This window comes from Cajanus cajan, chromosome 1 (genome assembly GCF_000230855.2).
Source record: "Cajanus cajan strain Asha chromosome 1, NIPB_CcT2T_4, whole genome shotgun sequence".
Taxonomy (NCBI): Eukaryota; Viridiplantae; Streptophyta; class Magnoliopsida; order Fabales; family Fabaceae; genus Cajanus; species Cajanus cajan.
Window position 1 is genome coordinate 88,084,754 of NC_138517.1, and position 23,497 is coordinate 88,108,250.

At 33.7% G+C, this 23,497-nt stretch overlaps 1 protein-coding gene and 1 non-coding gene across 3 annotated transcripts; both read right to left on the reverse strand.

Moving 5' to 3' along the window:
* Positions 1 to 1,719: 1,719 nt before the first annotated feature.
* LOC145953117 (COP1-interacting protein 7) lies at positions 1,720 to 8,265 on the reverse strand. 2 transcript variants are annotated; one of them, XM_083066781.1, is made up of 9 exons: positions 7,891 to 8,265; positions 7,611 to 7,787; positions 6,778 to 6,905; positions 6,505 to 6,557; positions 6,374 to 6,423; positions 6,114 to 6,266; positions 5,262 to 5,518; positions 2,406 to 4,081; positions 1,720 to 2,288 (listed from the first exon to the last, which is right to left on the reverse strand). In XM_083066781.1, exons 1-9 carry the CDS (start codon positions 7,947 to 7,949, stop codon positions 2,073 to 2,075), a joined length of 2,769 nt encoding a protein of 922 aa, XP_082922907.1. In that variant the 5' UTR covers positions 7,950 to 8,265; the 3' UTR covers positions 1,720 to 2,072. The 2 variants fall into 2 exon arrangements, with proteins under 2 accessions (XP_082922907.1, XP_082922910.1); XM_083066784.1 differs by lacking the exons at positions 7,611 to 7,787; positions 7,891 to 8,265 and adding an exon at positions 7,026 to 7,598.
* Positions 8,266 to 11,261: 2,996 nt separating this feature from the next.
* Positions 11,262 to 11,332, reverse strand: TRNAC-GCA (transfer RNA cysteine (anticodon GCA)). The gene has a single exon. It is a non-coding gene; the product is annotated as a tRNA-Cys (tRNA).
* Positions 11,333 to 23,497: the final 12,165 nt, after the last annotated feature.

Below are 23,497 nucleotides of genomic sequence, written 5' to 3' on the forward strand. Positions count from 1 at the left end.
ATTTAATGATCAATTTTTAATTTATGATTTTACTTAATTTTATTTTTTTTGTCACAATCTACTCTACGATTATTTATCTTTTAAATCCTTATCCTTTAATTATTATTGACACTTTAATTTAAATTTAAATTGATGATAATCATCATGCTAAATGATATTTCTTAGTTTTAATTTTAATGAATTTGTGTTAGTTGATTTTTTTACTTACCACAACCCCTCTTTTGTTGTGTATTTTCTTTTAATACTTTCTAATTATTTTTTTAATCTTTTAATTAATTTAATTGATTATTTTCTTTCAATCACTACAATCTCTTTATATATATATTTTTATGATTATTTATCCTTTAAATTCATTGGTCTTTAATTATTATTAATCATATAATTTGAATTTAAATTGGTGACTATTGGTTTTCTCTTGATTTTAATTTCTTTTAATTATCTGTACCCAAAAAAAAATCTTTTAATTATTTACTTTTAAATTTAATTATTTTGTCTTGGTTGATATCTTTTATTTACCCCGATTTCTCATCATTTAGGTATGTTTATGTTTCTATACCCATTTCTATCAAATTTTGGACCCAACTTTCGACACATCCACCACATCATAGGATTTAAGTAAGAAGACTAAAAATGATTTTTAAAAAATTAAAATAAATGAGAAATAAAAAAAATCTATATTTTCAAACTACAATTATGCTTTAATTATACAAATATGAAAACTTAAGGATAAGGAATTAAATAGAGACCTAATAATAACCTTTTCAAACTAATAAAAATAAAAAATAAAAATAAAAACAAAGATGAAAGAAGATAATGAGTTTACAAGAGTAAAAAAAAGAAAAAGAACATCAATGAAAACCCCAAAAAATTAGGATTTATTGCATAAAAACAAAAATGCTATTTCTTAAGTGAAAAAAATGGGGAAAAAAACAATCAAATGGATCAAATGTTGAAAATTACATAGGAAAAAAATAAATAGAACTTACCTTGTGTTTCTATAGAAGTCATTAACTCAAAAATGATTTGACAGTTTACTATAACTATAAACTAGACTTCAACCTATCCTTTTGAGAGAGAAAAAAAATATCGAGAAAAAGTGATTTGACGATGTATTTTAACTATGAACTAGACTTCAATCTATTTTGTGTGCATAGAGTTATGTTTCCTTATGAAAAAATAAACTAGATATTTTAGAAAAACAATACCTTCACTTTCAGTTTCAACCTGGATCGTAATAAACCCGATAACTTCTTTTTTTTTTAGTAACCAGGATCATAATTTGTTGTATGAATTGTATCCATATTTGACATGTTGAATGAGAGGAAGAATCCTCGGGCGAATGCTTATAATCTGATTGCAATGGAATATGAAAAGTTGAGGATGATGAAGATTTAAGCGGAAACAAATCCTCTTCCTATCGATTGATTTTCGATTGCAGTTATAGAGTAGCTTCTTACCTTCTTGCACTTCAATATAAATGAATATTAATTGAAAGAGTAAAAGATGTTCCTACACTCTGATACCATGTTAAGAGTAATAATTCTGAAGAATGCAGACAAGATTAAACTGTATATTAGGGTAATTTTGCAGAATGCAGAGAAGGTAAAATTGTTGAGTCTGAATCATTGCATTCAACACATTGTAGAAAGAAGTTCTGAATTTTTCTCTTGTTTCTCTTTCTGTTCCCTTGTGGTAGTAATAGTATAACTGATAATGGAATCAGAACAGAAAACAATATTCGTGGTTATTTGTAGAAAAATAAAACTGTTTATAAAGGTTTCATATATTACATAGTACAAAGAATGTTGGGATGTACAATCCACCCAACCTTTTAAACTTCAAATATTTATTTATCCAACAAAACCTATTACAAGATTTTTCCTACAACTGATAAAGAATCTATTGATATACAACCGTGAAACAAAACAAAATATTCTGAGAGATTATAAGATTGAATACATGCAATAACTTACATTTTATAGAAAACAAAACTATTCATTTCAACAGTTGTTTAAATACACTTTACCATGCGACTTATAAAATCTGAATCCACATTGAACTGACAAGGCTTGCTAAATTCCCCTGACCTTGGCAGAACTGATTCTGTTGGTCTCTTTTATGGGTTGAGTCTTATTCTTGTCACTCTTAGCAGAAATCCCTGTTGTTTTACCTTCTATTTGGTCTTTCCTAGGCGCAGCTCGAGCAAGACCAGAGGATGCAGTTCTTTCGGCAATTCTCCTTTGACGTTCAATCCGCAATTCTTCCATCTTCTTCCTCATCTCATCTTCCTGTTTACCATCGTACACACCATTAGGAGTTATGATTAATACATGCTATGTGAAATGCGTACACAAAGCCTCTTCAAAATATAACAATGCAACTGAAAAATTGAAAGATCAGTGTACCTGTTCCCTTTTGCTCTTCTGAACTATAGGCCTACTTGGGATAGATGGCTTTCTGGCCCTAGACATGATTTCAGGTTTGCCCTTTCCAGAAGTTCCACGCAAGGCTTTTGACTTTTCTTCCTTTTCAGAAGTTGTTCGAGAAACTTTGCTTTTGCTCGCATTGGTTTTCACAGGACTAACCGGAAGGTTGTTATTCACATTGTCACGTGAATCATCAATTGAGGATCTTCTACCAGTTTCTGAGAAGGAAAAATCAATTACATAGTCCATTGATCGCGAGGCATCAACAGAATCCAATCCAGAATCCCGTTGTAGAACTACAAAGAGGTCATTTGGCTCTTGGTACTTCGATATTGCATGCTTCTCGTTTGAAGCAACTGCATCATCACTTTCAAGCTTGTTGGCAGCAGTTAGATCTGCAACCATACTTATGTCCGTCTTCCATTGTGAGTCAGAAAGATCATTATCTAACAATTGACCCTGAATCATGAAGGAATCATCAATGAGAGTTCCTTCACTTCTTTTTTCAACGTGACCATTCACTGATGATGAAGTGTAATCACCATCAAAAACTGCAGGCACAATTGGGGGGTCAGAGCTCCTCATCTTTTCCAAATTATCAACAATAAACCAATCATCTGATGTTCTGCCCTTCGTTTCTAACGAGTCAGCAACAAAAGTAGATAATGGATCACCAAGTTCATTCCCTGGTTCTTTTGATCTATGTGATAAAAGCATTTCTTCACCTATATTTTGCCTGCTCTTTGTAACTGGACCACAGTTGTCTACATACTCATCCAGCTTCGATCCACCTTCATTTCCTCCATCTCTTTGATTCACAATAAACGAGTCATTTGGAACTTTAGGATTCTTCAGAACTTCTTTGAAATCCAAGTTTGGAGATGAACTAGCAGCGTATGGCATTCTTTCTTCAGAGCTTCTCACCACAAAATGTTCATCCTGGACATCAATTGACTGCATCCTTTCTGGTGCATCAGTTCCAGTCCCCTCATCTATCTTCAAAAGATTTTGAAATGCATCCCAGTTGTCATTTTTGTTTCCTCCTTCGGATGCATTACTCAAGTTTTCAGCGAGATCCTCTTCGGTCTCCTCACTTGATTTAGTTGCATTGCGCCTGGTCACTGATTTTTTACCATTAGCACGTTTTTCACCTTTGTGAACCTTCTGCAAAGATTCAAGTGCAACACCAACCTTTTGTTTGATGGTTTCTTCATCAATGACATCATCATCTTCTGAAGATTCATCAGACACTCCACCCTCATTTCCACTTCTCCTTTTTGGAGTGATGTAGTTGATATTACGAATCACAACTGTTCCAGATGACTTTCTTCGGTGCTTTTTCCTCTTCAGATTATCTTTCAAAGAATGATTGGAGTGATTTTGTTTATCTGAATTAGGTTCGCTCTCAGAATCAGGATCACTGGACTCTGTCTTCTGGTCTTCATATTCTTCCGATCCTTTCTTATAAGGAGATTTCTCTTTTTTGGTTGCTGATGGTTTCTGATTCACTCCCAGATCAGAAGGCCATTGCATATTTCTTAGAAGATGAGGAGGAACAGACTGCATATTAGTCAAAGGATATCCTTGGTATGAAGGCATATACATATATGGAGGTACATTGTAAGGCCAGGGCATTGGCGTAGGCAAGTTCACATCTGCGCATGACATTCCTTGATATTAAATAAACATCGTATGGCTTATAGAAGCAAAATTGATATCTATACTATCTCTTTAATATAGCTTTAATTACATCAAACAGACATCATTAAGGTATGCAGATTTCTGATTTTCTAAACAACAATGTTATTAAGTATGAAAACAAACATGCAAAAAATTTATGCACAATGAAACTGGCTTTATTTTGAGAAAGTGTAATGAGGTTTTGACTAGAAATTTGAACTGCTCTATTGAATTTGTTCATAGACAAACCAATTTAGTCGCTTTAGCTAGAGAGTCTAGATTTTATACAAGTCTGAATGTTCATGAGTTCATACCTTCTTATCCTGAATCTATTATTATGAATGAATGCATATGATTTGCTTTGTCCTCAAAAAAAAAAAACAAAAAAAAAAGTAGCACAAAACACATCAATTTTAAATACTGACCAATGATATTTTTTCAAGTAAATATTAATTAAAAATTATGAAAATATATAAATATATTTTAATGAAAATCAACCCATTCTTCCTTTAATATGAAAACACTTTTGTACCAAATAGTATTTTCCTTTAAAAGTGCTGATTTATACTGCATTTTGAATGTTGTTTAAGACCATAATCATTCATTTTTTATGCCTTTTGTGGAAAAAGGAGTTGCATCCAAACTCCAAGCCTCAAACTCTTTCACCCAATAGGTGGAAGGGGGGGTTAGGGCTAGAAATTAAAAAACAATAATATGCAATCATCTAATAGTTTAAACTTCAGTATGAAAATTGTTCCTTGAAATTAACTAAATACAGAGTTGCAAGGTCTTTTCAGATTTCAATCTCTCTAAACTAGAAGATCCACAAAACCATTCTTATCATTTCTTATTTTTGTTCTCTTTACTTCCTGGACTTCTATTTCCCTGACATTAACTTATTTGAATTATTCAAACAATTTTTAGCCATTTAACAGGTTGATTTAGACTAAAATTTGTAGGTTGTGGGTCAAACCAAAGTTTACAGAATAAAAATATAGAAATAGAAATAAAAAAACTAAAAATGTTTGTTGCTTAACCGATGATTATCGACTTTTATATTCAGTGATCTGATTTTGATGCCAAAGGTTTCTATAATTTTCTGAAGACATGATATAATTGAGGTAAATGAAAAGGAAGAAAGGGTAAAAAAAATACCTTCTTTTTTGTTTAAAGTGGCAGAATTTGATGTTTCCAGAGATACATTTTCATCACCCGAAGCAATGCTGTCCTTAGAGCTATTGTTTTTGTTATTCTGGTCATGGGTGGTTATATCATTTGCCAGTATAATTCCTGATGATCCAGACAATGAGAGTGCTGGTGGTAAGCTTGACTGCATAGCAGCTACTTCTTTTATCCAAAGATCATCTGCATGCTTTTTGTTCCATAATTCCTTAAAATTAATGCAGGCTTCCCTACATACATTGAATATCAAGACTTAGAATTGGTTTAAAAGCTATAAAGGTTTTATGTCAATGAGACAAGATCCACCGGTCCACAACTATGGAATGCAAGTTTTTAATGATGTAGCAGATCTCATTGTGAAAAGCAGTTATGTTCTGTAGAAAATTCTCCCTAATATGATAAGCTGATGTCCGGCATAGTAAGTTTGAGATGCAGGATGACATCAGAGTTTAAAGGAAACTACAAAAACCACAAGAATAGTTTCTCGTTTCTCAATGATCCTTAGAATAGCAAGGAATGAGAAAACTGACATCAAAAGGCAGTTGAACCTCCATAGCAAAAAGAGGGATCCCCTTAGACAGTGAAATTTCACGATCTACAAAGTAGGGTCAATTGTCAAAATAATTTGAAGTCAGGAAAAGCAAGGGAAAGTTTTTCTGAGGAAAATAAATTTATTTTCCAAAAACTGGCCATATAGAATCATTTTTTTTCTCTCTATTTTAAATTCATGATGTTTGGATTAAATAGTATTGACATGAGTAAGAATTGACGACAGTTTCCATTTTACTGTTTACAATTAGTGAGTTGTATCTTTCCAGTTCATACCTTAAACGGACTGCTCCAAATGCATTTGCAAAGTATATGAGATCATCGATGCTATCAATTTCGAATCCAGCAACAAGACCACGTGTATAAGCCATTGCTTGCTCCTTCCGGAGTAGTGCTATTCGAGATTCCAACAGTCTGTGCAGGGAAACCCTTATGATTACAGCAATTGAAAGTGTTAGGAAATGTTTTTAATGAACTAGCAAAACAAAATAGATTACATTTCATCAAAAGCAACCATTGAAGAGGGAGAAAGTTACTTTGAGTTTTCCTCTTCTTTATTGTCAACACCTTCAAGTGCATCATTTAACTGAAGCAAACACAATGTAAATTAAGAAAAAATGGAAAGATTATTAAGTAATTCTAACATTTCTTTTAAGAAATTAAATACCTTCGCATAATCACTTAACCTCCTTGTGTTGCCATTGGTTTGTGGCATGATTCCTGATACACAACGGAATTTTAGTAGAAAACTAGCTTTACTTGAGCAACTCATGATTAGGTGAAGAAATAACATGCACAATATCACTTCTTTGAATCATGGTTGTATCATTGTATGACTTAATAAGTACTCCTATATTGGTACTTAATTCTAGCACCTAACACTAAGTAACTTATATAGCAATATCCATAAAACGTGTTTCAATTCAGCTCCTAACAGTACCTTCATCCGGACTTGCAATGGACAATGATAAAGTATTAGCTTGAAAGGAACTTTCGATCTGACGAATTTCGTTTTCAATGGTTACAAACCTCTCCAGAATAGCCGGTGTGCTGACAAAGCGCACAAATCTGTAGAATTTACCCACACCCCAAAATCAAAAGAGAAGAGAGAAGACAAAAAATGAAGAGAGCAAAATCAGCTTCATAAATCTTAAATTGGATGAATGTTGGAGCAGGGGAAAAAATTACAGAAGATCCTAAGTTTTTGATAACTTCCACAGCTTCCTTCTTCTGTTCTCAGTTCTCACCTTTAATGGAATCCTAGTTTTCAACCACCCCCACCCCCACAAAAAACCATTATTCTCTAAATCTATAAAACCACGTAAACTAAATCCATAATTAAATCATGAGCTATCATTCAAGTGCAGGAATTTGTGAATCAATCCACAGATTTGGCACTGCCATGTACTTTAATTAAAGAAATTGATGGGCTATAAAATAATCATTAGTAGGGACAAAAAAAAAAAGCAATCTCCAAAGCAATGTCTTTGGATGTAAGAACTACTACTCAAATAATTGTCATCACACACCCTAAGACATGATTAAAAAAAAGTCACATGCTTTATACCAATTGTGTGAAAAAATTTAGAAAGTTCTTTAGATACCATTCCCATTACAATATCTACGCATCATATGCTTTAATTATCGAGGTTATTGATTCACTGGGTCTCCAAATCTGATTGGAAAACATTAAGAAAGTTCTTGAGATGGAAGAATAACCATTAAGATGCCAAAAGGAAAAGGTAAAATTGGGCAAAAGTAGCAATGAATGACCTCTCAAACGTGGCTTTGGTGAACCAGAAGGAAGCGTTGGTTGGAGGCAGAAGCTTAATTGAGTATCCACCTTTGGAGATCTCATCTTTGACGAATTTGAGATGAGAAAGGAAAGGCTCAAACAACCCAGAAGCTATTTTCTGATGAACACCCCCACGAAAGACTAAAAGCTCACATCTTCAAAAGCAAAACCATGAACCACATAGTTAAAACAAAGCAAAAGATTGTAACCCATCAAAGAGTTTTTCAGCGAAGGGTAAAGAGAAAGACTCTCACTCACCTTGTCCTGGTTGGAGTGAGTTGAAACAAAGCATAATCCAAAACTGCCTTGGAATCCATGTCAACCGAGGAGAGGGTCTGTCAGAGAATAAGGGAATGCTTATAATTGCTTGGTGAAGTGAAGTAGTTAATGTGGCGGTGAAATAAGTGAAAGTGAATATGATGTTATGTGAGAGAAAAAAAGAGCCAGCATGGAAATGCAGCATCGCACATGGAGTGTGAAGTGGGGAATTATTATTTTAGGATTTCAACGCCCTGGCCACATGCAATAGCGACACCTTCTGCTTTGTCTGCGTATCTATTATCTAACATCTTCTTTACACTTTTCACTCACATCAAATGTGAGTAAGATCTCGTGTTAATGACGGCAGGTGAAACACTGATTATGGGGTTGCTTTTGCAGTTTTGCTCGTGTGTTTCTTTATTATACTATTACTGTGGATGTCAAGTGTTGTGTTGTTTAACATTAATCTTGGTATCCTATTTGAGGTATTGTTGTTGATTGGACTATCACAGTTTTTTCTTAAGAAAAGAGGGTGTTTTTTTTTTACGCATCGAACTCGATTAAAATTTTACGTAATAATTGGAGTCTAGTTTTCATGGATTTATCAACAGTGCCTTTGTTTTGGCTTGTAAAATTTGGGAGACACATAGATCCGCGAGTAAGTTAGTAAAAGATTATGATTGGATAAAAGACATTATTGGAAGCTTTCTCCGCTGTTTGAGGTGGGTCACGTTTGGTCTTGCAAAAGAGGGTCATTAATTATCGGGTTGGAGAAAGAATCTGTTCATTAGAGGAGTTCCAATATGAAATGGATTTCTCCCCTAAGCCATTGGTGTCTGTATTTAGTATTTTAAGGGGACAATTGATTGATTCAGTTGAGATTTTTATATGATTGAGCTAATAAACTAACACTTGCCAAAGGACCATTGAAAGTAATATAGAACACTACAATTTATTTTATTTTCTAAAGAGAGAACAAGAGATTGAATTAGAGCCCTTAAAGTGAGCCAGGACCCGTGAGCCAACCTAGTCCACCTTGAAAATGGGCTTGACTGGGCAAAAAAAAATTGAAGTTTTATAGTAGGTGGGTATATCTCAACCCGGCCCACTTTGACCCGGCCCACCCAGGCTAAACTCGTGGTGAGTCGGGTAGCCCAGTAACCCACCATTTTTTTTTTGCAATAAAAATTTAAGTATGATTTGTAGTTAATTTTGTATGATAGAACATTGGAAATTTTTATTTTAGACTTTTATCATGATAAAGGAAATTTTTAATTGCGTCAAAAAGAAATGTTTTTTTGGTTTTATTTAGTATGGATAAAAGATCTTCCTATGGTATACTATTTAATTCTCGACGATGAGTCGATTTGATAGCTCAGATATTGTTATTCGTGATATTGATGCGATTTAATATCATATCATCGAAATCAAATTTATACCATTGTTGAATTTATCGATGAAAGATTTATCATCTATATTCTATGGGATTAAATCCCTAATTTTTATTATTGGAAATCGAAGAGAAATAAAACATATATAGAGATTATGGAAGTAAATATTCTCGCATTTATTGCTACTGCACTGTTTATTCTAGTTCCTACTGCTTTTTTACTTATAATTTACGTAAAAACGGTAAGTAAAAGTGACTAATTTCGATTAAATATTACTTCTTAATATTAATATGACTCCCTAATTTTTATCAATATAATCAATGATTTAATAAAAAAAATGAAAAAGGTTTTCATTTTAGGGTCTTAGTCTAAAAAAAATGATCGGACTACAATCAGTGTAATCCAGATAGTAGAAATAGATTTCATTTCTACTATCTGGATTTTATAGAATTGCGTTCAAAATTTTTTAATTTTTTTTTGAGTTTCATCTACTTAATTTGTATTGATTCCAAGAAATCTGAAATAATCAAAAAACAACTCATATTCTTCCGATTCTAATTTTTTTAGATTTCGGATTCTTTTTACAATATCAATATCATTTAAAAAAAGAGGGAAGGGGTAAAAAAGTAGGAATGGGGGCTACGCGGTCCCTCATTTTCTATATAGGTAAGAGTCAGTTCATCGAAATAGAAATTTTACGAAGAATTCGGTTGGAATAGGAATAAATTTCCTATTATTTTGGATTCCCTTGTTGATTTTTTCAAAATACGAATAAATATGGGAATAATTCAAATATTTGTTTGATTGAAAGAGTATTTTCTATTTCTACAATATACATAGAATACATTAGACCACTATAATATAATAGAACTCTGAAATGCAGATATATTTTTAATTTGAATCCAATTAATTAGTATAAATGAAATACTCCAATTCAACAGTTCCAAAATGTAATCAAAACCAGGGTAGAAAACACAAAATTGGTACTTTGATCCCTTAAACTCAATTATTAGTACCCTTATAGTCCACTTCTTCCCCATACTACGAGGGAAAGAGAAAATGAAAAAACTACCATTAAAGCAGCCCAAGCAAGACTTACGATATCCATGTAAATTTTGTCTCCTATCTCTATCAATATGAAGGAATTATTTCATTATTGTTCCAAAATTTTTCTTCTATTATTTTTTTTTTGTATTATTAACTAAAAATACAAGAATATAAAAATATTATAATAATAGTGAAATTGCCGGTACAGAGTCAAAAAAAAAATCGAATTAAATAGAATCAAGACATATTAATTTGCAAACTTATATTCTTATCTCTATTTGAAAAAATCCCTTAATGTCTCCCGATTCGTTCTCTAAAATAATAGGAAGATATCTTTCCTATCCATTTTTTTTACTAGAGGTTGGTGAAGAGAAAGATTTTTTTGATTTCTATTTTCTATTTTATTTCGATTTTATATTATAATATAGATATAGAATAATTTTCCAATTTTATTAGAATATAGGTATAGATATCTATATAGATATATATAGATATACTTTTAAGAAAGCAAATTAGCTAAATGAACTATTCAATCTAACTAATCTAACTAATATTGATTAAATGCAGATTAAATGCAGAAGCGCTCATATACTTTCTATACAAGGTTTTTCTTCCGCCCCTTCTCTAACTAAAAATGTAATTCTCTATACGACTTATCCAATCTAATTCAAGACTCGGTAAGTAGACGTACACTACAATAGTTGTGTAGTGAAAGAACTATCATTTCAAAATGGATCGATTCCTTTTCACTATTAGAATCTTTCCTTGAATTCGAGACGAAAAGATTTACAGTATTTTTTTTTAGAACAAACCTCCCGATTCTTATAATTTATAATCAAACAAGTCTTTCACTCGCTAACTTCTGTTGTAAAAAAGTTTTCTATAAAAAAAAACGTAATACAATATTTCATTTTAAATCTCTTGTCGATAAGGCGACACCCGGATTTGAACTGGGGAAAAAGGATTTGCAGTCCCCCGCCTTACCACTCGGCCATGCCGCCAAATAGATATATGAAGTGTATAAGAATACCCGCCCTTTTTTTTTCTATTGAAATGAAAAAAAAAGCTTACACCTTCTGTCACATACGATAAAAATCTTGAGACAAATCGCAACCATTAACTATTAATTTATGAATGATTCTTGAATATTTGAATCTAGAATGGTTTTTTTTATTAATGAGATACTTAATGAGATAATAAAATCAAAGTTGATATATAACCAATCCATATTGATTTTAAATTGAAAAAAAAAAACCTGCTTCATTCCAATTATAGCAGCAATTGTCAGTATATGTAAACCCTAGAACATAAATTGGAATTGTTACACAAATATTATCTAATCGGGTATCTTATGCATATATATATACTATATGGAATTTTCAGGAAATTCTGGTGCTTCTCCCTTTTTTTTTTACAATTTTTCTATTTATATTAAATAGATTGAATAAATAGATTGAATAGAAAAATTGTAAAAATGAAGACGATATGTTATGTGTTGTCCCGAACGAATATGACTGCAATAAAGTTAGAGACGGATCTATCTATATCTATCTATAGCTGGAATTAGATCTATGCGTGTAAAATAAATACAAGCCTTATTACATTACACACTCTAATCGTATTCTCCAAAAATAGTTCAAAATATCTCTTTTCTTTGCGAATTCCTTCCTTCGAAGTTGAGTTTAAAATTTTATTTTATTTCTCTTTTCATAATAGGTATTTCATACACAGGGTTAGGTAAAATTTCATGTAATTCAGTAAAAAGAACAAAAATTCCATTATTGCTAAATAGATTCATGTGATTTGATAAAGAATGACAGCAAATCGTGGAATATTTTTCTATAAAATTCACAGGGAAATTGAAAATGCTTGGGGGTGGAAATGAAGGAATGTCTACAGTACCTGGATTGAATCAGATACAATTTGAAGGGTTTTGTAGGTTCATTGATCAGGGCTTAATAGAAGGCCTTTTAAAGTTTCCAAAAATTGAGGATACAGATCAAGAAATTGAATTTCAATTATTTGTAGAAACATATCAATTATTAGAACCCTCAATAAATGAAAAAGATGTTGATATGATATAAACTATTTTTATGTTTTCTGTAAAATATATGATATGATCGAAGTGGTGATCGTAGATATATTACCAATTGGTTTTTTTCTAAACAGAGCCTGGGTACTTTATTTTATTGGTCCAATCGAGCCAACCATAAATTATGAATAATTTAGAATAAGAATCTGGATATCCCCTCTAAAAACCAAAAAATCAATCGAATTATACTTCATTACATTTCACGCTCCAAATTTTTTATGATTTCATCATTCTCTTTTGGGGGTGAAAGAGAGGATATCTCGATCGGGGGAGAAAACGGGTAAAAACCATATGACCTACTATATCTGACAAGTCGCACTATATATCAACCCAAGATGCATCTTCTTCCCCTGGGCTTCGAAAGGGTACTTTTGGAACACCAATGGGCATAAAATGGAGAAAAAAATAAAGTCATATATCTCACTTTAGTGTGGAAACGTAAGAATTAGCTTACCATGTTAAAAATGATTTACTTTTATTATATTGCATTTTTCTAAAGAAAAAGGAATACTAAATAAAGTAAAGTTGTTACGAATGGGTTATTGGGGTGATAAACGAATATGTCTGCATTTACTTATTTAAATATTCATAGATAAAATTGTCAACTCCTCTCGTCTTCCCACCATTGCGTATTGTTACTTATCGGGTATAGAATAAATCTGTTTCTTTTTATTTCTACAAATAGGATTGTTCCATTATTACTAAAAAACTAGAACAACTTTTAATCCTTTTTCCTAGATAATCTACAGAAAGGCTAGAGTGCATAGTATAATTTTTTCCAGTGCAATAAAGTTACATAGTGTCTATTTTTTGTTGATATAAGGGGTATTTTCATGGGTTTACCTTGGTATCGTGTTCATACTGTTGTATTAAATGATCCAGGCCGTTTGCTTTCTGTTCATATAATGCACACAGCTCTGGTTGCTGGTTGGGCCGGTTCGATGGCTCTATATGAATTAGCAGTTTTTGATCCCTCTGACCCTGTTCTTGACCCAATGTGGAGACAGGGTATGTTCGTTATACCTTTCATGACTCGTTTAGGAATAACCAATTCGTGGGGCGGTTGGAATATCACAGGAGGGACTATAACGAATCCGGGTATTTGGAGTTACGAAGGGGTGGCCGGAGCACATATTGTGTTTTCGGGCTTGTGCTTTTTAGCGGCTATTTGGCATTGGGTTTATTGGGATCTCGAAATCTTTTGTGATGAACGTACTGGAAAACCTTCGTTGGATTTGCCCAAAATTTTTGGAATTCATTTATTTCTTGCAGGGGTGGCTTGTTTTGGTTTTGGCGCATTTCATGTAACAGGATTGTATGGTCCTGGAATATGGGTATCTGATCCTTATGGACTAACTGGAAGGATACAATCCGTAAATCCCGCGTGGGGTGTGGAAGGTTTTGATCCTTTTGTTCCGGGAGGGATAGCTTCTCATCATATTGCAGCAGGAACGTTGGGCATATTAGCGGGTCTTTTCCATCTTAGTGTGCGTCCGCCCCAACGTCTATATAAAGGATTACGTATGGGAAATATTGAAACCGTTCTTTCCAGCAGTATTGCTGCTGTCTTTTTTGCAGCTTTTGTCGTTGCTGGAACTATGTGGTATGGTTCAGCAACAACTCCCATTGAATTATTTGGTCCTACTCGTTATCAATGGGATCAGGGATACTTCCAGCAAGAAATATATCGAAGAGTTGGTGCTGGACTAGCCGAAAATCAAAATTTATCAGAAGCTTGGTCTAAAATTCCCGAAAAATTAGCTTTTTATGATTACATTGGCAATAATCCAGCAAAAGGGGGGTTATTTAGAGCGGGTTCAATGGACAATGGAGATGGAATAGCTGTCGGTTGGTTAGGACATCCCATCTTTAGAGATAAAGAGGGGCATGAACTTTTTGTACGGCGTATGCCTACTTTTTTTGAAACATTTCCAGTTGTTTTGGTAGACGGGGATGGAATTGTTAGAGCCGATGTTCCTTTTCGAAGGGCAGAATCTAAATATAGTGTCGAACAAGTAGGTGTAACTGTTGAGTTCTATGGTGGCGAACTTAATGGAGTCAGTTATAGTGATCCTGCTACTGTGAAAAAATATGCTAGACGTGCTCAATTGGGTGAAATTTTTGAATTAGATCGTGCGACTTTGAAATCAGATGGTGTTTTTCGTAGCAGTCCAAGGGGTTGGTTTACTTTTGGACATGCTTCATTTGCTTTGCTATTCTTTTTCGGGCACATTTGGCATGGTGCTAGAACTTTGTTCAGAGATGTTTTTGCTGGTATCGACCCAGATTTAGACGCTCAAGTAGAATTTGGAACCTTCCAAAAACTTGGAGATCCAACTACAAGAAGACAGGTAGTCTGATAGAACATTCTTTTGTTCCTTTTCTACTTTTTTTGTTATGATTTTGAATTTCACATAGATAACTAGAAAAATCTTGATTTAAATCATTGTATTTATTCTTTTTTTTGAGGGGGAAATGAGCCCCAACAAACAGGTATGAAAGTTATAATTGTAAACCACGATCAAATATATGGAAGCATTGGTTTATACATTCCTCTTAGTCTCGACTTTAGGAATTATTTTTTTCGCTATCTTTTTTAGAGAAACCCCTAAAGTTCCAACGAAAAAATGAAATAATTTTGGATTATCTTAATTGAAGTAATGAGCCCTCTATATATAGAGGGCTCATTACTTCAACTAGTCCCCATGTTCTTCGAATGGATCTCTTAATTGTTGAGAGGGTTGCCCAAAAGCAGTATATAAGGCATACCCGGTAAAACTTACAAGTAAACCAGATATAGAGATGGCAATTAGGGTTGCTATTTCCATTATTATAGTTCTAAAGTTTCAAGATCACAATAGATCTATAGGATAAGATCCTTATATTTACAGCGGAATAGTATACAAAGTCAACAGATCTCAATGAATAAAAAATACTATTTATGTCTACTCAAACCGTTGAGGATAATTCTAGATCTGGTCCAAGACGAACTGTTGTAGGGGATTTATTGAAACCATTAAATTCAGAGTATGGTAAAGTAGCTCCGGGGTGGGGAACTACTCCTTTGATGGGTGTTGCAATGGCTCTATTTGCGATATTTCTATCTATTATTTTAGAGATTTATAATTCGTCCATTTTACTGGACGGAATTTCTATGAATTAGATTCACAAGAATCGAGTTATTTGTTTTTCAATAGAAAGGAAAGTTAAACATTTAGGTTTCTTATTGTTTGTTAGCTTATTCCATTTGTATTTGGTAGTTTGATCGTGGAATTTTTTTGTTTCTGTATTTCCGGAATATGAGTGTGTGACTTGTTTTAATGGATCCTATTGATAGTACAGAACATAAAAAGGATCTGTCATCTTGATAGAGATGGTTTAATCCCGTCCGATATTTATTCGAGTATCTGAAGCACGGAATATAGAAAATAGATTCTAAAAATATTAGAACTATGATTCATACTAAATATTTAGACCTCGCAACCGGACTTAAAAAACTTTTCAAAGAGTTTCAAAAAAAATGGAATAATTTTAATCCTTTCAAGCTTCCGGAGCTTTACCTTTTTTTTTTTATCAAAGAACAAATGTTTCTTTGAATTTTGTTTTTTCAGTATATTTATTCATTAACTCACGAATTAAGAATTCTCGAAACAACAAGGTCTACTCGACATCACTTAGGAGTTAGTGAAATCTTTTCTTTCACTTCACAGGAATCTTTCACAAATAATCCACTAATATTATCAATAAATTCCAAAGGTTCATTATTATTAAATTAAATATTAAACGATGGTATTTGATTTGTCAAATACATCATTATTGTATACTCTTTCATATGTATAGCGCAACCCAATCTTTGTTTTTTTTTTTTCAATTTCTAATTTATTATCCCCCTTACTTATTTTATTTTTCATTTTGGAATCGAAATATCTAATTTAAGTAAAAAAAAATGAACTCTTGATCTTGACGGTGATATAGGTTGTATATGTAAATCCTAGATGTAAAAATAGGAATACTTTTCCCCGGAAAACAAAAAAAATAGGTAAAAAAAAAAATAAGCTAAGTAGAATAATAAGCTAAGTAGAATTAAGTATAAATTGTCTACTGATGAAATAAGAAAGCCAATGAGATAGAAAAAATGAATCGTAAATGTAAATAAGGTTCAGGTTCGAATTCCATAGAGAATATAGATGATATTCTCTATAATGATAGAAAAAAAAACTTTTGAAAGATTTTATACAATTGAAATTTTCAAAATGACTGAGGTAAACTTTAAAATTCAATCATTGAAATTTAAAAAGTAAACAATTTAATTGGATTGGTTGGGTGGTACCAAAAAAATAGAGTACTAACTACCATTTCTTATTTGTTATTGAATTAACCGATCAACTTGCTTGGTTATCGAACATTTTTTTTTTATTTCAATTTTTTTTTCGGAAAAAAATGGATATATTTTTATATGCGAATAAATCCTACTACTTCTGGTCCTGAGGTTTCTGCGCTTGAAAAAAAAAATCTGGGACGTATCGCCCAAATAATTGGTCCGGTACTAGATGTAGCCTTTCCCCCAGGGAAGATGCCTAATATTTACAACGCTTTGGTAGTTAAGGGTTGAGATAATGTTGGTCAACAAATTAACGTGACTTGTGAAGTACAGCAATTATTAGGAAATAATCGAGTTAGAGCTGTAGCTATGAGTGCTACAGATGGTCTAATGAGAGGAATGGAAGTGATTGACACAGGAGCTCCCTTAAGTGTTCCAGTAGGCGGAGCAACTCTAGGACGAATTTTCAACGTACTTGGAGAGCCTATTGATAATTTAGGTCCTGTAGATACTCGCACAACATCTCCCATTCATAGATCTGCGCCTGCCTTTATCCAATTAGATACAAAATTATCTATTTTTGAAACAGGAATAAAAGTAGTAGATCTTTTAGCCCCTTATCGGCGTGGAGGAAAAATAGGACTTTTCGGTGGAGCCGGAGTAGGTAAAACAGTACTCATTATGGAATTGATCAATAACATTGCCAAAGCTCATGGAGGTGTATCTGTATTTGGCGGAGTAGGTGAGCGTACTCGTGAGGGAAATGATCTTTATATGGAAATGAAAGAATCCGGAGTAATTAATGAAAAAAATATTGCAGAATCTAAAGTAGCTCTAGTATACGGTCAAATGAATGAACCGCCCGGAGCTCGTATGAGAGTGGGTTTAACTGCCCTAACTATGGCGGAATATTTTCGAGATGTCAACGAACAAGATGTACTTCTATTTATCGACAATATATTCCGCTTCGTCCAAGCAGGATCTGAAGTATCTGCCTTATTGGGTCGAATGCCCTCTGCTGTGGGTTATCAACCCACTCTTAGTACTGAAATGGGTTCTTTACAAGAAAGAATTACTTCTACCAAAGAAGGGTCCATAACTTCTATTCAAGCAGTTTATGTACCCGCAGACGATTTAACCGATCCTGCCCCTGCTACGACATTTGCACATTTAGATGCTACTACTGTACTATCAAGAGGATTAGCGGCCAAAGGTATCTATCCAGCAGTAGATCCTTTAGATTCAACGTCAACTATGCTCCAACCTCGGATCGTTGGTGAAGAACATTATGAGACTGCACAAAGAGTTAAACAAACTTTACAACGTTACAAAGAACTTCAGGACATTATCGCTATTCTTGGCTTGGACGAATTATCCGAAGAAGATCGCTTAACTGTAGCAAGAGCACGAAAAATTGAGCGTTTCTTATCACAACCTTTTTTCGTAGCAGAAGTTTTTACAGGTTCGCCGGGGAAATATGTTGGTCTAGCAGACAATATTTTATGGTTCCGAAGGATGAACTGGACAGTTCCAATAAGATTTCATTCTTGAACAAAAATCCATTTTGGAGTTTATTTCATCTATTCCATGACCGGAACAGGGGGGGATACACGTTACACCACGATTTTGAATCAGAAGAGATATTTCAAGAAATGGTAGATCTATTCACTCTATCAATAACCGAGCCGGATCTGGTGTATCATAAGGGATTTGCTTTTTCTATTGATTCCTCCGGATTGGATCAAAAACATTTCTTGAATGAGTTATTCAACTCCAGGGATGAATCGAAAAATCACTCTTTATTGGTTCTACCTCCTCTTTTTTATGAAGAGAATGAATCTTTTTATCGAAGGATCATAAAAAAATGGGTCCAGACCTCTTGCGGGAATAATTTGGAAGATCCAAAACCTAAAATAGTGGTATTTGCTAGCAACAACATAATGGAGGCAGTCAATCAATATAGATTGATCCGAAATCTGATTCAAATCCAATATAGCACCCACGGTTACATAAGAAATGTATTGAATCGATTCATTAAAAAGAATCGATTCAATCGCAACTTCGAATATGGAATTCAAAGGTATCAAATAGGAAATGATACTCTGAATCATAGAACTATAATGAAATACACGATCAACCAACATTTATCAAATTTGAAAAAGAGTCAGAAGAAATGGTTCGATCCTCTTATTTGGATTTCTCGAACGGAGAGATCCATGAATCGGGATCCTAGTGCATATAGATACAAATGGTCCAATGGGAGCAATAATTTCCAGGAACATTTGGACTATTTCATTTCTGAGTAGAATAGCCGTTTTCAAGTAGTGTTTGATCGATTGCATATTAATCAATATTCGATTGATTGGTCCGAGGTTATCGACAAAAAAGATTTGTCTAAGTCACTTTTTTTCTTTTTGTCCAAGTTTCTTCTTTTTTTGTCCAAGTTTCTTCTCTTTTTGTCTAACTCACTTCCTTTTTTCTTTGTGAGTTTCGGGGGTATCCCCATTCATAGGTCCGAGATCCACATCTATGAATTGAAAGGTCCGAATGATCCACTCTATAATCAGTTATTAGAATCAATAGGTCTTCAAATCTTTCATTTGAAAAAATGGAAACCCTTATTATTGGATGACCAAGATACTTCCCAAAAATCCAAATTCTTGATCCATGGAGGAACAATATCACCATTTTTGTTCAATAAGATACAAGAGTGGATGATTGACTCATTCCATACTAGAAAGAATCGCAGGAAATCTTTTGATAACACAGATTCCTATTTATCAATGATATCCCACGATCCAGACAATTGGCTGAATCCCGTGAAACCTTTTCATAGGAGTTCATTGATATACTCTTTTTATAAAGCAAATCGACTTCGATTCTTGAATAATCAATATCACTTCTGCTTCTATTGTAACAAAAGATTCCCTTTTTATGTGGAAAAGGCCTGTATCAATAATTATGATTTTACGTATAGACAATTCCTCAATATCTTGTTCATTCGCAACAAAATATTTTCTTTTTGCGATGGTCAAAAAAAACATGCTTTTTGGGAGAGAGATACTATTTCACCAATCGAGTCACAGGTATCTAACATATTGATACCTAACGATTTTCCGCAAAGTGGCGACGAAGGGTATAACTTGTACAAATCTTTCCATTTTCCAATTCGATACGATCCATTCGTTCGTGGAGCTATTTACTCGATCGCAGACATTTCTGGAACACCTCTAACAGAGGGACAAATAGACCATTTTGAAAGAACTTATTGTCAACCTCTTTCAGATATGAATCTACCTGATTCAGAAGAGAAGAACTTGCATCAGTATCTCAATTTCCATTCAAACATGGGTTTGATTCATACTCCATGTTCTGAGAAATATTTACCATCCGAAAAAAGGAAAAAACGGAGTCCTTATCTAAAAAAATGTCTTGAGAAAGGGCAGATGTATAGAACCTTTCAACAGGATAGTGCTTTTTCAACTCTCTCAAAATGGAATCTATTCCAAACATATATACCATGGTTCCTTACCTCAACAGGGTACAAATATCTAAATTTCATATTTTTAAATACTTTTTCAGACCTATTGCCGATACTAAGTAGCAGCCAAAAATTTGTATCCATTTTTCATGATATTATGCATGGGTCAGATATATTATGGCGAATTCGTCAGATTCCATTGTGGAAGACACAATGGAATCTGATAAGTGAGATATGGAATCTGATAAGTGAGATATGGAATCTGATAAGTGAGATTCCGAGTAATTTTTTACATAATCTTCTTCTGTCCGAAGAAATTATTCATCGAAATAATGAGTTACTATTGATATCGACACATCTGAGATCGCTAAATGTTCAGGAGTTCCTCTATTCAATCCTTTTCCTTCTTCTTGTTGCTGGATATCTCGTTCGTACACATCTTCTCTTTGTTTCTCGAGTCTACCATGAGTTACAGACAGAGTTCGAAAAGGTAAAATCTTTGATGATTCCATCATATATGATTGAGTTGCGAAAACTTCTGGATAGGTATCCTACATCTGAACTGAATTCTTTCTGGTTAAAGAATCTCTTTCTAGTTGCTCGGGAACAATTAGGAGATTCTCTAGAAGAAATACGGAGTTTTTCTTTTGGTGGAAACATGCTATGGGGTGGTGGTCCCGCTTATGGGGTCAAATCAATACGTTCTAAGAAGAAATATTTGAATCTCATCGATCTCATAAGTATCATACCAAATCCCATCAATCGAATCGCTTTTTCGAGAAATACGAGACATGTAAGTCATACAAGTAAAGCAATCTATTCCTTGATAAGAAAAATAAAAAACGTGAATGGTGATTGGATTGATGATAAAATAGAATCCTGGGTCTCGAACAGTGATTCTATTGATGATAAAGAAAGAGAATTCTTGGTTCAGTTTTCTACCTTAACAACAGAAAAAAGGATTGATCAAATTCTATTGAGTCTGACTCATAGTGATCATTTATCAAAGAATAACTCTGGTTATCAAATGATTGAACAACCAGGAGCAATTTACTTACGATACTTAGTTGACATTCATAAAAAGTATCTAATGATTTATGAGTTAAATACATCCTGTTTAGCAGAAAGACGGATATTCCTTGCTAATTATCAGACAATTACTTATTCACAAACCCTGTGGGGGGCTAACAGTTTTCATTTCCCATCTCATGTAAAACCCTTTTCGCTCCGCTTATCCCTACCCCCCCCTAGGGGTATTTTAGTGATAGGTTCTATAGGAACTGGACGATCCTATTTGGTCAAATACCTAGCGACAAACTCCTATGTTCCTTTCATTACAATTTTTCTGAACAAGTTCCTGGATAACAAGCCTAAGGGTTTTCTTATTGATGATAGTGATGATAGTGACGATAGTGACGATATTGATGATAGTGACGATATCGACCGTGACCTTGATATGGAGCTGGAGCTTCTAACTATGATGAATACGCTAACTATGGATATGATGCCAGAAATAGACCGATTTTATATCACCTTTCAATTCGAATTAGCAAAAGCAATGTCTCCTTGCATAATATGGATTCCAAACATTCATGATCTGGATGTGAATGAGTCGAATTACTTATCCCTCGGTCTTTTAGTGAACTATCTCTCAAGGGATTGTGAAAGATGTTCCACTAGAAATATTCTTGTTATTGCTTCGACTCATATTCCCCAAAAAGTAGATCCAGCTCTAATAGCTCCGAATAAATTAAATACATGCATTAAGATACGAAGGCTTCTTATTCCACAACAACGAAAACACTTTTTCACTCTTTCATATACTAGGGGATTTCACTTGGAAAAGAAAATGTTCCATACTAATGGGTTCGGGTCCACAACAATGGGTTCAAATGTACGAGATCTTGTAGCACTTACCAATGAGGCCCTATCGATTAGTATTATACAAAAAAAATCCATTATAGACACTAATATAATTAGATCCGTTCTTCATAGACAAACTTGGGATTTGCGATCTCAGGTAAGATCGGTTCAAGATCATGGGATCCTTTTCTATCAGATAGGAAGGGCTGTTTCAAAAAATGTACTTCTAAGTAATTGCTCCATAGATCCTATATCTATCTATATGAAGAAGAAATCATGTAACGGGGGGGATTCTTATTTGTACAAATGGTACTTCGAACTTGGAACGAGTATGAAGAAATTAACGATACTTCTTTATCTTTTGAGTTGTTCTGCCGGATCGGTCGCTCAAGATCTTTGGTCTCTACCCGGACCTGATGAAAAAAATGGGATCACGTCTTATGGACTCGTTGAGAATAATTCTGATCTAGTTCATGGCCTATTAGAAGTAGAAGGCGCTCTGGTGGGATCCTCACGGACAGAAAAAGATTGCAGTCAGTTTGATAATGATCGAGTGACATTGCTTCTTCGGTCCGAACCAAGGAATCCCTTAAATATGATTCAAAATGGATCTTATTCTATCATTGATCAGAGATTTCTCTATGAAAAATATGAATCGGAGTTTGAAGAAGGGGGGGAGTCCTCGACCCGCAACAGATAGAGGAGGATTTTTTCAATCACATCGTTTGGGCTCCTAGAATATGGCGCCCCTGGGGCTTTCTATTTGATTGTATCGAAAGGCCCAATTCATTGGGATTTCCCTATTGGGCCAGGTCATTTCGGGGCAAGCGGATCATTTATGATGAAGAGGATGAGCTTCAAGAGAATGATTCAGAGTTCTTGCAGGGTGGAACCGTGCAGTACCAGACACGAGATAGATCTTCCAAAGAACAAGGCTTTTTTCAAATAAGCCAATTCATTTGGGATCCTGCGGATCCACTTTTTTTCCTATTCAAAGATCAGCCTCTTGTCTCTGTATTTTCACATCGACAATTCTTTACAGATGAAGAGATGTCAAGGGAACTTCTTACTTCCCAAACAGATCTTCCTACATCTATATATAAACACTGGTTTATCAAGAATACGCAAGAAAAGCATTTTGAATTGTTGATTCATTGCCAGAGATGGCTTAGAACCAATAGTTCATTATCTAATGGATTTTTCCGTTCTAATACTCTATCTGAGAGTTATCAATATTTATCAAATCTGTTCCTATCTAACAAAACGTTATTGGATCAAATGACAAAGATATTGTTGAGAAAAAGATGGCTTTTCCCAGATGAGATGGTTGTTGTTATCTGCTCCAATAACGAATCATTGGTTTAACTGAATAACTAAAAAAAAAAAATAGATAGACCTTTCTTTCTCTT

Coding starts and splice junctions, on each gene's coding strand:
- LOC145953117 (XM_083066781.1), bottom strand. CDS start 7,949: ATGGATTCCAAGGCAGTTTTGGATTATGCTTTGTTTCAACTCACTCCA. Junction 6,558..6,777: donor CATTGCAAGTCCGGATGAAG/GTACTGTTAGGA, acceptor GTTGTGTATCAG/GAATCATGCCACAAACCAAT. Junction 2,289..2,405: donor AGAAGAGCAAAAGGGAACAG/GTACACTGATCT, acceptor GATGGTAAACAG/GAAGATGAGATGAGGAAGAA.